Here is a 16,524-nt window from a genome sequence, read left to right on the forward strand (position 1 = left end):
CACAGTTCCCTCTGACTAATATATGTTCTAAAGAAATCAAAAGTGTCTTTTTTGTTGTTTTTGTAAATTAACATGAATGAGAAAGAAAAGGCCCAAGGCCATATGCTCCATGACTGCTGAGAAAAGCCAAAAGATTAGGATATTTATCACAGAATCATAGAATCACAGAATAGTAGAGTTGGAAAGGGCCTATAAGGCCATCAAGTCCAACTCCCTGCTCATTGCATGAATCTACCTTAAAGCATCTCTGACAGATGGCTGTGCAGCTGCCTCTTGAATGCCTATAGCGTGGGAGAGCCAACGACCTCTCTAGGCAATTGATTCCATTGTCGTACCGCTCTAATAGACAGGAAGTTTTTCCTGCTGTCCAGACGGAATCTGGCTTCCTGTAACTTGAGCCCATTATTCCATGTCCTGCACTCTGGGAGGATTGTGAAGAGATTCTGGCCCTCCTCTGTGTGAAAACCTTTCAAGAATTTGAAGAGTGCTATCATGTCTCCCCATCTTCTCTTCTCCGGGCTAATCACGCCCAGTTCTTTCAGTCTCTCCTCATAGGGCTTTTCTTTCCAGACCCCTGATCATCCTCGTTGTCCTCCTCTGAACACACTCCAGCTTGTCTGTGTCCTTCTTGAATTGTGGTGCCCAGAACTGGATGCAATACTCAAGATGAGGCCTAACCAGTGCCGAATAGAGGGGAACCAGTACCTCAGGCTATTTGGAAGCTATACTTCTATTAATGCAGACCAAAATAGCATTTGCCTTTCTTGCAGCCATGTCACGCTGTTGGCTCATATTCAGCTTGTGATCTACAACAACTCCAAGATCCTTCTTGTTTGCAGTATTATTGAGCCAAGTATCCCCCACCTTGTAACTGCGCCTTTGGTTTCTATTTCCTAGATGTAGAACTTGGCATTTATCCCTATCAAATTTCATTCTGTTCCTTTCAGCCCAGAGCTCCAAATTATCAAGATCACTTTGAAGTTTGTTTCTGACTTCCAGGGTATTAGCTATCCCACCCAATTCTGTGTCATCTGCAAATCTGATAAGTGTTCCCTGCACCCCCTCATCCAAATCATTAATAAAAATGTTGAAGAGCACTGGGCCCAGTACTGAGCCCTGCGGTACCCCACTTGTTACCTCCCCCCAGTTTGAGAAGATACCATTGATGAGCACTGTTTGAGCCCAATTCTGTAGCCAACTGTGGATCCACCTAATAGTTGTTCCATCTAGCCCACTTTTAGCTAGTTTGTTAATCAGAATATCATGGGGCACTTTGTCAAAAGCTTTGCTGAAGTCATGATATATTATGCCCACAGCATTCCCACAATCCACAAGGGAGGTTACTCCATCAAAAAATGAGATCAGTAATCACTGCATTATTTTCAAGGTGCTTACAGATTGACTTCTTTATAATCTGCTCCAAAATTTTCCCAGGGATGGATGTCAGACTGACTGGTCTATAGTTCCCAGGTTCCTCCTTTTTGCCCTTTTTGAAGATAGGGACAACATTAGCCCTTCTCCAGTCATCCGGTACCTCACCCGTCTTCCATGATTTCACAAAGATAACAGAACAGTGATTCTGAGAGTTCTTCCGACAGCTCCTTTATTGCTCTAGGATACAGCTCATCGGGCCCTGGAGATCTGAACTCATTCAAAGAAATTAGATATTCCTTGACCATTTGTTTATCATTCTTAAACTGCAATCCTGCCCCTTCAGCTTGTACTTCACTTTGTCCAGGGGGGTCATAGACACGCTTTTTGGAGAAGACTGAGCCAAAGTACGAATTGAGCACTTTGGCCTTTTCTTTGTCATCTGTTATCAATTTACCATCCTCATTAAGCAGTTTCAACACACTAATGAAGACGTTTTAGATAAATTTTGCCTTACAAGTTGTCAGAGTTAAGGTGAACTGAGAAGAAAGTTTCGGTCTTTAAAATAAGCATTAGACACCAAATTATGCCAATTACACAGTTCTGGCAGAAGTTCTTAAAACCACAAATGTAAAATACTGGCACAAAATGCTTTAAAATCCACAGGGTGTATTATCAATAATATTTTTTTTCAAAAAAAACAAACCCTGTTAGAACTCCAATTTTACTTTTAAGAGTGGCCAGTTGGCTTTCAGGAATTGTGCAGATTCCACTTGTCTTAATACTCTCACAATAATGGGAATCTACAATAAGGAAGATTAGTAGGAGCACCGTTCAATGGTAGAACTCATGCTTTGCAGGCAGAAGGTCCCAGATCCATTGCTGGCATCTCCAGGTAGGACTGGAAAAGACTACAGTCTGAAACCCTGGAGAACTACTCCCAGTCACTGTACTACTGGGGGGGCCTTGGGCTTCTGTGCACCTTTGCTGCCCACTGTTGCTGCTGAATCTGCTGTGGTGGCAAAAACAATATTGGTGGTTTGCCAACAAAATCTGACAGTGTGCCAGCTGCAGAAAAGGCTTACTTAGCTTTAAAACAAAGCTAAATAGGCTCTTTTTTGCCATGGCCCCAACACTGGACTTCAGGGGCAAACCACCATTTCCCCCCACCCTGCCCCAGCCACTGCATTTTATCAGCAAATTTGGCAGAAGGATGGCAGGGGGAAGAGGTGTGGCCCGGGGTGGATTCTGGGTGGGGCAGGGTGGAGGAAGAAATTTGCTCCAGACCTCTGAAAGATGTATACCCCTGATATAGAGAATACTGAGGCAAATGGACCAATGGCCTGACTCATAACTCAAGGACTGTTGACTTGTTTCAGTAAACCAGAATTAAGATTAATCATGGTTTGTCTGGGTTCTGACATAACAACAAGTTGAGGTTAACAAAACAGGGAACTGAAAGCTTTGCAGCTCACTGCCAAATTTGCTGCGATGGCAAAAACAATATTAAAACGGGAACTGAAGGCTTCCAATCTCCTACTTGCAGCCATGCCGGAGGCTTTAGGGGAAGAGAAAGAGTGCAAGAGCAAGACACTCTGTGACTCATTCCCATGATGATAAACTATCATTTATCATGACATCTAAATGCAGACAGGATAAGACAGCTTCCTATGTTCCTAAGACCTCCTTTGATCCCCCTTCCCAATTCCATGATTTATAATGGAAGGAGTGAGGATGTCTCTTCTCCACTTTTTCCTAAGTGCAAGGTAGCATTGGGAAAGTTGATTCTTCCCAAATTCCAAACTGATTGTGGGACTGGACTCCTGAGGAAGAGTACAGTTCATCATACATGCTTTCTCAGAGCACAGTCCTCCCTCTGAAGATGGATTATTTGCTTAATGCTAATCAGATTCTACTATTGACCTGTAGGAGTACAAATACATACCCGTGGGGTCTTTACATTCTAGGAAGCATTTGGAAGGGATGGTGGGGAGAGGGCTTGACAAGGACAGTATCGAAGTTACCAAGCAAACGTAGTTAATCAAAGCAACGAGTGATCATATTTACAAATTAGAAGGTAGCTGCTGTGCTGATCACAAATGCATTCCCTCATGGAGAGTTCTGTGAGATTCAAAAGTGGTCTGTGAAACTCAACAGTGTATTTTCTACAATAACTTAAGTTAGTGCAATTAACCTACATTATTCCCCAAACCCAAGAACAAAATCTTGTACTTAATAGTCTTTCACTCTGAGGAATGCAGACATGCAAGAATAAATGTAAAGAAATAAATCTAAACCATAGCAAAGTTCATAACTTGAGGAAACAATGCACATAAATTAAGAAAATGTAATGTTTTACCTTCACAAGATTTAAAATGATTATTGGGGAGCCAAACCTCTGGAGCATCTGATCAAAGTGAAGAGCAGCTACATGTGCAAATGGGTCCGCCTGATCCACTAGAAAAAGAAAAATTATTGTTAGATAAATGGTGCTTACAGGACCTTGTTGTTACAACCCCCAGTAAGCAATATTCCAAAGTTTTAGCAGTCTTGTAATGAAACTGCAACATGGTGAAGAAAACCCATTTCGATTTATTTACAGACTGATGATATGTTTTGCCTTTCATCCATTGTTTTTTGGAATAATGCATCCTGTTCGGTGACTGTTAAGAGATGAGGGGGGGGGAGGGTTGAATCTAGAACTTTTATTGCTGCATCAAGTTCCCATTTGAAAGGATAAAAGGGAAATTGAAACTGACAAGATTTACAGAACTGCTAAGGGGAAATTAATTAGCAAATAAATTGCAAAAGAGGACACCTCTGTGGTCACACAATCCTTGCAATTTCCTTGCTAGGTTGGCAGAAGTGGGATACTGGGAAGAATGCAGAGCAAACGAACAAACTTGTTCCTGGTCTAGCTTTGCCACAGAGCAGAGCATCCTAAAGAAAAGAGTTCAAGATTAATTAGACAATCAAACTAGACACAAAGAGAAACGGAGCTCTCACCCTACGATCGCTTTGCGAGACCTTTGTATGGAGAAGAGGAACTTAGCCACTAACTCTGTTGTTAACTTGTTTGTACCTGCCAGAAAATATTCCAAATACTGTTTGGGTGTCCTTCCAGGGCATTTTCTCATAAGCACTGATTCTCCTTTGCAACAATTTGATGAGTAATGAGATTGATCATGAGTAAAAACACAATACTGTGTTTTTTAAAAGTCAATAAACTTCATGATTAATGCATGTTTTAGAATGTTAAATGTTCTGGATTACTAATAATTTGCTACTAGTAAAGCTTCTAAAGTATTATGCTTTAAATCTAAATTTTGCAAAGTACATTTTAATTCTACAACTTCTTTCACAACTCTTTTTCCAATGACATTACCCACTTTCAGTGATTATCATTAAGAAAAGACAGCAAAGTATTCCACTGAGTATGATCAACTCAGCAAATAGAAATAATTGTTGACTAATACATTAAAGCCACATTTAGGCAAGCAAATGTAACCGTCATGAATGCAAATGGCCTTGCTGCTGTCACATATTTTTTCTAAGAGGAAGAAAAGAAATAGGAAAATGGAACCGAAGAACTTTGCAGTCTAGTACCAAAAACATCGCCTCACTTCAGTAGAAGTGACTTGCTGCAAATCAAGAAATACTCAATTATGATAGATGGCACACAGCCCTGTTAGTTTTCGGTATCTACTAATAAAATACTGTACACTCCTATTCTTTCATTATTTAGTTTCATTATTAAAAAAATTCATTAAACGATACTAAAAGGCATGTAGAGATGACAATTTTTAGGAGCAACGGGAGCAACTTTCCTCATAGTACACTATCTGTGCAGGGTCTCTTGCGGGAGCAACAAACTTGATACTTTTTCAACATAACACAGGAAAACCCTTGCTTCAAAGAGGTCAGCCTGACTGTCCTTGAAAAAGAAAGGGTAGATGTATGCTCCATTATAGGTAAGTAGGACAGGAGGTTGTGGGAGAGAGAGAGAAAGGATTCTTGTCTGTCTTGAAACTCCAGACCTTTAGGAAAAGCATGGTCAGGGATGGCAGTGCATGTATCTCATCAAAAGATTTCACAGCCACTTTTGAACAAGTGCCATTGCAAAATGCATAACTATGGTACATTCTGCCAACAGCAGCATTGGTTACCTTTTGCCAAAAACTGTAAATTGCTATGAGCATGGACTTGAAATTGTCTCCCTACCTTGAAACTGCAACTTGGAAGGATGACACATTTCCTGCAACCAATGGGTTAATGTGATCTGGTGATTTGACACAACTCATCCGTACAAGCACTGAGATAATGCAATTAATATTCTATACATACACGTAATTGGTGGCTTTGGCATCATAGTTGAAATATCCTGAGACCAATACAGAGGGACAGAACCCCGCACTTGGACGTAAGACGAATAGCTCCCAGCAGAAAATGACATTACTGAAGCATCATTGAGTATTTGCTCTGTTTCCACTTCGTTAGCTACATCTCCCTATACAAAAAAAAGGGGAAAAAAGCCAAACTAAAAACAAGCAATGACAACGTATTACATTACTTTGAATTTTCAGCTCCATCCCCAAAAGTGAAAATTATACCACCCATTCACCAACTAATGTCAGTTATAACAGGAATAAACAAGATATTTGTTGTGCATTATGGTTCACACCGCCTCATCACAATCCAACTTTAATGTTTGTAACTTCAGAACTAAACAACTTTGTTTGAAAGAACGCCCATTATTTTGCTTTCTATTACAGAAGCTTTCTTAAGCTTCACCCCTAAATCCACAATTGTTTCAAGACAGAGACCCATGAGTGCAACAGAAAGCTGTGCTCAGCCTGCTGCCCTTGTAGCTAGTCAGAAAGGCTGCCTCGTACGGATTTATAAAGGGCTCCAGATGTATTTACCATTGTGGGATGTGTTCTCCTGTGAAGTAGCCTGTTGTGTACCTCCTGTATTCCTCCACACATGGAGGCATACAGACGTTATTGCTGGAGCAAGGCAAATAGTTATAGAAATAGTATAGCTCTACTTCATTTCTGCATACATAGAATTAGTGGTCACCAAAAATGAGTACTTTCATCTTTGTGCAAGCCTAAGGAAATCAATAGTTGAAATTTGCTTAATCTTGTTCCATTGGAGAAGACCCATAGGTGGCGAAGATGGACCCTAGATGTCCTCGCCCACCTGGCACATGGAGCAATTGAAGCTGAGCCAGCCAGGTCCCTCCTTTGCATGCCACTTGCCATTCTACTTGGAAGCAGTGGCATGTTACCTCTGATAACAAGGGGATTCCTCTCCCCACCTCCTCAATAGCCTCCAGACCAAGTAGCATGGCTTTGGAAGGAGCCTGTGGAGGGAACCCAGCCTGAGCAGGCTGGATGGGGCACCTCCATGGACCCAAACTAAAGCCGAGTAATGCTGAATAATTCCCATGGCTTATAACACTAAGCATTAGATAGACCTTGGGTGCACATATGGAATCATGTGGATTTCCACATGGGAATAACAGCCTATGCTACACCAAATTCCACCATAGTTCCATCAGTCTATTTTATCAGAGAAATTCTAAACTCAAAAGTGACAAAATAATATTTTCTATGTGAGCTTGCACACTGTAAAACTAAAATTATAGCATGTCTGTAATTATACACCAAAGCCTAGTAAAGATATATTGCAAATTAGATCCTTGCATCCAAAAGTAATATTCCCTGCTTCACAAGACTGTTCAGTATTTTATATTTAAGCACATTAAATACAGCAAATGAATTCTAAACTTTATTAGCCTGAACCATGAACATCTTATATGCACTTCTCAAAAAATATCAAGGTTTGCATATTTAGATTTGTTGAATGATTGTCAAAATAGAGCAAAATACACTTGTCATAAAATCAAAGTATTTGCTCTCTATAACAAAAATACATCTTCATAAAGCTGTCACACACAGTTAAAACATTTATACCCATCTATTTTACCTCACAGTTTGCTCCTCTCTTTAGAAACCGCGTTCCAGCAAAATTACTTGATCTTCTAGCAATTAAGGTGACATACACAGGACGACCATAGATGAGCAGTTCTTAGAAACCAAGTTAAGGATTATAGATGCATATGACATTCACTATCTCATTTCTCTCTAACTTTTCCTTAGTCATACCATATACATAAACCAAGTGTATTGTTCTCATTTGAAAAAGAACGGAATGTTCTCAAAATCCATCAACATGTCATTTTAATCTTTCAAATTCCCTTAACAAAAGCAAGAAAAACAGAAATTCAATTTATAAGTAAAAAAATACATTTAATTCTTCCTCTTTTTTCAAAGCTTCTACAAACTGGCAACTACCATCATCATAATTATTACTTTCAGAAAAGGAAAGTGAGGAAAAGATTTTTTCCAAAGGCAGAGAAGAAAGGCATGACAGAGAACTCAGGGCTCCCTTTATTCTCTTTCATACTTAGGACCATACTTTCAATAGTACTTATATAGATATGAAATAAACAGGAAGCCTGAAAGCAGATGCAGAATTATTCCTACACATTTATAAACATCTGACCATATAACAACATTCATTGTTTCCTCACAAAACTTCCTCAAACACGTTGGATATATCAAAACTAAATGGTTGACTGCTTTGAACCAGCATAGAAAAATTGAATCGTAGAACAAACAGTGCAAACATTTCGGATTTGTGGGACTGGGATGCGTCTGTGGTCTGATGGATGAAGAGAAACAAACTCTTCTTACCCACATTTTAAGCAGCATTTGGGGAATAGCACAAAAACATGTGCAGAATGTTACATAAGATATGGGCACATGATGCACAGAATGTAAGACAGGGGACTTCAGACAAAATTGGGAAGGAATGCAACTTGAAATCACTTTTGCTCCCCTTTTAAAAAATCACTGGGAAATATAGCAATCATATAAAAAGGACTTACTTCCGAGTATTTCCCCAATATCGCCAGTGATAATGATGAGGAACTTTCCGGGAAATTTAAAAGACAAGTTGGGAAAAAGTTTAATAGAGAGAAAGGTAATGAAGTTAAAAGATTGGCTAGAAAAGATGAGAACTAGGGAAGAAATAAAGGAGAGACTAAAAGAGGGGAATTTAATGTGGTTAAATTATTTTCAATTAGAACAATGGATGAAGAAATGGTTAAAGGATAATGGAGAGTGCAGAGCTATTATGAAATTTGAGGAGCTGATCTTAAAAAAAGAAAATGAGAAAAGAGAAAATAAATTAATAAAAGGGTTAACGAGTGAAATATATAGAATATATTTTGAGGGAATATGGAACCAGTTTCTAGAATTTGAATTATTAAAGGGGAGAGGGAAAACACCTCCAGAGAAGCAATGAGATTTTGGAAACATGAATAAGATCCCGTGGTTGGGGGGAGCACTTTTATGTTAAGGACGATTATGTTAAGAGAATTAAGTTAGAATATATGTTTATCAAATGTAATTTCATTTTATTGTGTATTATGTAGTATTGTTTTATTTACTTCTTGGGAGGAGAGCAATGACAAATCTTGATAAAATAGTTAAGAGCAGAGACACCACACTGACAACAAAGGTCTGCAAAGTTAAAGCAATGGTATTCCCCGTAGTAACCTAGGGCTGCGAGAGCTGGACCATAAGGAAGGCTGAGCGAAGGAAGATAGATGCTTTTGAACTGTGGTGTTGGAGGGAAATTCTGAGAGTGCCTTGGACTGCAAGAAGATCAAACCAGTCCATACTCCAGGAAATAAAGCCAGACTGCTCACTTGAGGGAATGGTATTAAAGGCAAAACTGAAGTACTTTGGCCACATAATGAGAAGACAGGATACCCTGGAGAAGTGGCTGATGCTAGGGAAAGTGGAAGGCAAAAGGAAGAGGGGCCGACCAAGGGCAAGATGGATGGATGATATTCTGGAGGTGACAGACTTGACCTTGGGGAAGCTGGGGGTGGCAACAGCCGACAGAAAGCTCTGGCGTGGGCTGGTCCATGAAGTCACGAAGAGTTGGAAACGACTGAACGAATAAACAACAAAAATTGTTTGATGTAAATAAAAAAATTTAAAAAAGAAAAAAAAGAAATTTATTTTTCTTGCATATTGATAACCAATAAAAAACCCCAAGACTCCCCATGGGACAGTTTTGAGTTAATTTACAGTTATGACAAAATATGGGCTACTGCCCAAATAAGAATAAGCTTTCTTTAGCGGTGAAGCTAGGAAACATGTACAGTTCTCTTAACTGTATCTAGTTCAATTTTACAGAAGTCACACTTACTTCCCAACAGAGGAATATGGCTACACATTTAAGGTTACTGTTTTGCCCATAGGCAATGTGGGGTTTTTGGATATTCAGAGGCAATAAGCACAGCAACGTGCAATGGCAAAAAGAAGTTTATTTAGCAGAAATAGGCTAATAAAGCAAGAAAGCAACACTATACATTAAAAGTATAAAGCACTTCAACTACTGGGAATCCCGGCATCTTATCAGATTAGTAAATGAGATAAGCTTAGTGGCAAACGTGATTCCAGTGGCCTGGCTGCATGCCACTGTCTAGATCTGCCCATGTGAAGATTCGGCAGAAATCATATACTACTCCCCTGATCCCTTGCATTCTGGACGTAGTCCAGTTACTTTGAGAGTGTTTCATACATTCTTGTAGATTGGAGAGAACACTGAGCCTAACAACTGACAGGCAGCCCAGCCAGAAGATAACTATCATTTCTGCTACCCTGGTAGACAAGTAGCCTTTACCTTGAGATATGGCTAAAGGCTTATCTACTAGCTGCAAGCTATTACAGCACCAACAGAATCAACCCAGGGAACGAATAGTGCAAGGAACAGCTCGTAAGCTCAATAAACAACCCCAAAGGGCACTCTAGACATGGGCAGGGGAATTCTGTGCACACTAACTCCTTGATATACAATGACCTTCCGTATTTCCACTAGTTACCTAAGAGCCCATGTTTTTATCAACTTTTTGTAATTTCTTTTATCAGTTCAATGTATGCTCAGATGCAGACCACCCACTCTAATCCACATTACTGGCAGTGAGCCAGAACAAAAGGCTGCTAGTTATTCTGAATAATTTTATTTGGACTGAGAGCTCTGCAAAGCAGGTATGAGAATTGCTATAGCCCCAAACTGTGAGATTCTGAAGGTTATGAGAATACCTCTGAACTTGCAATCCCATACAACATTTCGAAACAAGAAATGCAGGCTTCTATAATAAAAGAGAATAATTAAAAGCAAATCTACTCTCAGTGCTCTTCCATAAGTCTCTCTTGAATGTCTAGAGTAGCTAAGGCTGTTTAAAGAGACTACTTATTCTGAGGCTAGATGAGTTTTGAAAAGCTACACTTTTCAAGTCTATTATTTTTATAGCTTACATCTATACTGAACTAAAAAACAACAACAGCCAAATCTTAAACAGATATTTTTGCAAAAATTCCACCTGTATTAATGTGCAAAGCATCAGAGCGTAAGACTCCAGAACTACAAACTGCACACATTAATAATTGGTTCTTGTTGCACATAGAACTTAGGTTTGGTGGATGATGAGCTCTGCTCATGTGTATAAATTGACTTATATTTAGAAATCCCTGCAATGTTGAAGCTTACATGTGGAGCTGCAAGTAAAGGCCACAATGGATCAAAGGAATATTTTATGCAGAACACAGATTTGTATCTAATCCTGTTCTCCAGCTCACAAAAAGGTTTTCTGATCCAGCAGAAGCTACCATGAACAACAGGGTTGGGAGTGATTTTTGCAAAAAAAAACTTTTCTCCTGCAGCCCCAAATGCTACCTTCCACGGTGTTCCAAAGGGTCCCCCAAGCCTCAACAAGTTGCTCAGGAGCCACAGCTCAGTGTGACAGAGGAAGGCCAGGATCTCTTCTCGATCATCCCAGAGCGCAGGACATGGAATAATGGGCTCAAGTTACAGGAAGCCAGATTCCAGCTGGACATCAGGAAAAACTTCCTGACTGTTAGAGCGGTATGACAATGGAACCAATGACCTAGGGAGGTCGTGGGCTCTCCTAAACTGGAGGCATTTAAGAGGCAGCTGCACAGCCATCTGTCAGGTATGCTTTAAAGTGGATTCCTGCATTGAGCAGGGAGGGGGTTCGGATTCAAGGGCCTTATAGGCCCCTTCCAACTCTACTATTCTATTATTCTATGTGACAGAGCACTTGCTTTGCATATAGAAGGTTCCAAGATCGATCCCTGGCTTCTCCAGTTAGAGTGAGGAAAGATTCCTCCCTATAGCCCTGGAGAGCCGCTGCCAGTCAATATCGACAATACTGGGCTAGATGGACCAATATAAGGCAGCTTCCTATGTTCCTATGATGGTGCAGGAGACAGCATAAGAAAGGGAATTTGTGAAAATTGCTTCTTTCTTACTTCCATTCATGGAAGCCTCTGCTGAATCAATGAGCCTTCCATGAGCATTGGATACAACCCAGAATATTTACAATGGGGATCTAAAGCAATAAATAAGTTCTTTATTGTATTTGTTTCAGTTCCTAAGCCATAGTTTTTACCATAGTGTATTTTTCATAGTAATTCTACTCTGCTACCTTTCCGATTATCTGCTCCAAGATACGCCTGTTCAATTATCCCATTGAGACCTGATTTCACAGTGAATCTAAGTAGCGACACGATCACTGTGGTAGGTAAATTAAGCCTTTATCTGGCCCTTAGTTCTTCACTGGCAATGTTACCCCAAGCATGATTTCTCGTAACAGGCATGCTTGGAATATGAATTTTCCTTCATTGTGTTTCATTATCTATGCAGTAGATGAAAACGCTAAACTCGTTTCCAGCTCTCAGATCCAAGAGGTGCTTTAAAAACAGCTAATTAATTTCTGAATGGGTTTAATCAGCACGTATAAAGAAGCCGAGCAACTATGATATTGTATGTTACCATAATTCATCTGTATTTATAGAACTGCAGTTTGTTGTTACTGTAATAAACATTCGTCTCTAACGGTAGAAGGATACTCGATTGCCCACAAAATCCATGAATAATATACAGGAGCCAGTCTCGATGAACTGCAGTTTTGACGATGTCCAGCAGTTTGCCATTCCAAACGTATTTTCGATAAGGTTCACTGCAAATTCCAAATACACCTGAAAAATTATTGCAAATTAAATCCACAGGAACATGTGATCAATGTGTTTTTTAGAGCCTTTAAGAAAACGGATTATTCCCATTGCAAACCACTCACATATGTACTATGGCGAGAATTTATCATTCTATCAACCTACAAAATAATAGGTGAATAAAGAATGGCCTTTTCTTTTCCACCAGTTGTGGGTGTCCTCAGGATGTTGTATGACATGTGCAGACACGGACCTTAAGATGCTGCATAATTATCGTAGAAGAGGAGCAGACAAACCCGATACCAGAAACATTGGGCTGATTATTGAAAACAGGAAAATGGATTAAATTAATCTTTTAACAGATCATTTCATTTTTATTTTATTTTTTTACCCTACAATGATGACAAGGTCCATGTGTTGTAAATATGAAGTGGGGAGAGGGAATCAATCCACTTCCAGGGTACTCAATTCCCTATTATAGAGGCATTTAGAAAAGCCCCTCCCTCCCAAGTTTTCTTCATACATTGGGTAGAATCCAACTAACATCACTCTGTCACAATGGAAAGGCTTGTCAACAGAAGAAGGGGAGTGCAATTCCCCCCTCCAGGACCCATGCTCCCTCAAATCTGCTCTGCTGGGTCCACCCACCATTTAAGTCTGATATTTGGGTATTTGGAAGGAAGGGGAATCACCCCCCAGTTTCGTTATGTAGGCCTTCCATCAGTGGAAGGATACTAGATGGATTTCATGCATTGTAGGATGAGTGTGGTTATACAGAGTTATTTCTCACAGTGCTACAAGATTTACAAGTCTGCATAAGTGCATGAGACAGTTTAAGTCCTACAGGATTTCAGGATAGGGGGTAGAAGAGCTTCTCCCTCAACTCCGCATCCCATTATGATGGGATGGGAAATGTGGCAAACAGCAAATTATTTGCACATTTACTTCAGTAATTTGTGGGGAGGGATAACTGAAATAATTTAAAAAAACTATAATTTAATTTTAATCATTTGACATCATTGTAACACCAATTTTCAAAAAGGGACCCAGGGTGGAACCATGAAATTAAAGGCTGGTTAGCTTGACATCTGTCCCAGGTAAATTGGTTGAAGGCATTATTAAAGACCCTCGGTCTGATCCAGCATGGCACTTCTCATGTTCTTATGATACAAATAAAAATGAAAGCCTTTGACTTAAATTATGAGTCTTCCCAAACTCTACAAGTCAAAGATATAAACTGCACTGCAGTCGTTTCCCGTCAATATTTGGCACAGCAGTATCTATTAGCACTATTTATACCCAACAGAAGATAGATTCGTGTTTCATGTATAAATTCATGTCTATCGAACCTAAGAATAAGTTAAATAATCATTTGTCAAAAATGTCAATATGTCCAGTTATTCTCTATTTAAGTTACCAAAAGAAGTGATTAATCATTTATAGAAATTGTCTTGATAAAAAAAAAAAATTCACCTAGCTGTAATTGGCACTTTACATAATCTTTTATTAAACTTTGGGCTGTTACAACACTATATTGATCAGTAAGAAGAGCTAGATGTTTCTGCAGTTGAAACAATTCGAAATACATGCTGATTACATATTACTATTTGAATCATACCCACCACTTCCACCCTGAGTTGCAAGTCCCTCATCTTCAAAAATATCGAAACTCTCCTGTCGTGTTCGAGTTGTTTCTGTCTTAAGTATGTCAAGAGGCATTCTTAGAACAGTAAGATTATACTGAAGAGAATGGGATAGATCATAGCTGTAGCTGAAATCCAGATGAAAAGGTAATAAAATTAGAGAGCGCTTTCATGACAATTCACTGGTCACTTAAGATATCAGTTTCTTAAATGTGAAATAGTCTGTCTTCAGGTGTTGGGCTCGAAGTGGAATAATAACTAATCCAACACGTTATAGGAGAATCAATGCAATATGATGGACAAAACTTGAACTCTTGCTCAACTATGTCACAACCTGGGCAGGATCTACACTACTGCTTATAACGGTTTATAATGGTTATGACAACTGTTCAGGCCCAGGACACATTGCATATACCGTTTTCATAACGTTTTTAAAGTGTTATATCCTGCTTGGTGTAGGTCGGGCCCCGGCCATGTCACTCATTCTCAGCATAACTTTCTCACAGGTAATGAACTTATTATGTATCTTGAGCTCCTTGGAGGAAGAACTGCTAGTCACAATGACCATATGTTACTCCCAGAATCAGAGGCAGCATGCCTGTGTACACCAGTTGCTGGGGAGCATGGGAGGGGAGGATGCTATTGCACACATGTTTAGCTTGTGTGTTTCTAGTAGGCAGCTGGTTGGCCACTGTATGAACAGAATGCTGGACTAGAAGGAACCTTGGTCTGAACCAGCACGTCTCTTCTGATGTTCTTAAGGACAAGATAAAAATGAAATAAATAGCCCATCATTCCTGATCTGCATAAGTGTGTGCTCTCTGCAGCAGTGATGGTAAGCACTAGGAGTAGTCAAGGACATTCCCCATTTTCCACAGGCTTTTACTTCCTGTAAAGTCTCTTTTGTTTCTGAACCCACTGAAGGATTCCTCTCTGTTTCCATGATCTCCCTTATCTTCTTTATATTAGGGAACCCATTCAAAAATTTGGATCACCTAATATTTATTACTCTCAATTGTGTAAGTGCAACTTTGCAAATTATAACACAGCACTAGCACAGGGAAGAGACATTTTTATTCTCCCAGCATTTTAACAATCTATAAATACATTTTAACTTGGTGTTTTAAATTTGCAATTTTGCATAGCTGCTATTTTTATCTGGTTGACTTTTTATATTGTATTTTATATTATGGTTTTATACTATTGGTTTATACTTTGAATGGTTTTAATTTTTGTGAACCACCCAGAGAGCTCCGGCTATTGGGCGGTATAGAAATGTAATAAATAAATAAATAAATAAATAACTCAGCAGCAGAACCAATATATGCAGAAATACTTCTTATCTCTTGATGCTGCAAGTCGAACTATACTAGAAGCAGACATCTAGCATAATTGGCACAAATGTTGGAAATGTACTTAATTCATTCTTTAAAATTATAATTTAAGCATATGTTGGAGATAAGATTTGTCATCCTCATTTTCAAACTTATCTTATGCAACGCTATGGAAAAAAGCAACAAGAAAACATGCTCATTGCTAGACACCAGCAAATATTGGATACCTCATCAGGTACATTTTAGGGTAAAAGAAGAGGGTGGCAGGTCAGGGGTCATATGTGGAGAAGGAGAATCAAAGCTCTTTCATATTCCCAATGACGAGATTGGTTATCCAGAGGAGCTTGAATTTCAAAATTGGCTCACAAGTCATTTCCCCTTTTGGAGTGCTGATGAGAACTCAGCTGAGCCCTTTCTAAAATCGGGATGGGCAAGGAGGATTCATACATCACTAGTTACAAGTGGGCAGCTGCGATCACTGACGCTCAGATCTTATACAGTCACTACTGTGGGGGCTGAACAACCAAGGATCCTTGTAGGCAACTGGGTACAATGAGAAAGACAGGGATAGCTAAGAATTTCACAGATGAGAACAGAATAACTCTAGGTAGGGCCTAGGTAGTGGACTGTATCAAGCACACGAACTCTGTTTTTAATAGACAAGAAGTTACTTGTGAATGATTTTAAATAAATACTGCTCTGCTTCCTCCTTCTATATGGCTCTGGGAGAGACACTGGAAAAGGAATATAACAGTTCTTTGACTTTCACTGATTAATAACCAATTGCAACATTCCAATGACCACTTATATTAAAAACTTACCTGAAATAAAAGTTACTAGACAAGTCCACATTCTGAAAAATTCGAAGATACCTAAAGAAGAAAACACAAGATAGCAAAGCAGTATTCTCATAAAGAAAGGGTTTTTTTTATCCCTAATACATTGTCCCTGCTACCAACGATGAAATATGCTGTTGTTACACTAATAAACTCTTTTATCTGAGCATTCTTTTAATCAGTTCTTAATGTGTTTGAATGCTTATAATATTGTGGAGTTAAA

At 39.2% G+C, this 16,524-nt stretch overlaps 1 protein-coding gene across 1 annotated transcript in view; it reads right to left on the reverse strand.

Moving 5' to 3' along the window:
- The window catches only part of FIG4 (FIG4 phosphoinositide 5-phosphatase), an 85,652-nt gene that overhangs the window by 55,061 nt on the left and 14,067 nt on the right, over positions 1-16,524 (reverse strand). The window contains exons 5-10 of the mRNA XM_063124796.1: positions 16,287-16,337; positions 14,111-14,259; positions 12,387-12,515; positions 7,363-7,463; positions 5,716-5,878; positions 3,731-3,828 (exon numbers count right to left, since the gene is read on the reverse strand). Coding sequence (XP_062980866.1) covers positions 3,731-3,828; positions 5,716-5,878; positions 7,363-7,463; positions 12,387-12,515; positions 14,111-14,259; positions 16,287-16,337 — 691 coding nt within the window. The remainder of the gene's footprint in view (positions 1-3,730; positions 3,829-5,715; positions 5,879-7,362; positions 7,464-12,386; positions 12,516-14,110; positions 14,260-16,286; positions 16,338-16,524) is intronic.

Source organism: Elgaria multicarinata, chromosome 4 (genome assembly GCF_023053635.1).
Source record: "Elgaria multicarinata webbii isolate HBS135686 ecotype San Diego chromosome 4, rElgMul1.1.pri, whole genome shotgun sequence".
Lineage (NCBI taxonomy): Eukaryota > Metazoa > Chordata > Lepidosauria > Squamata > Anguidae > Elgaria > Elgaria multicarinata.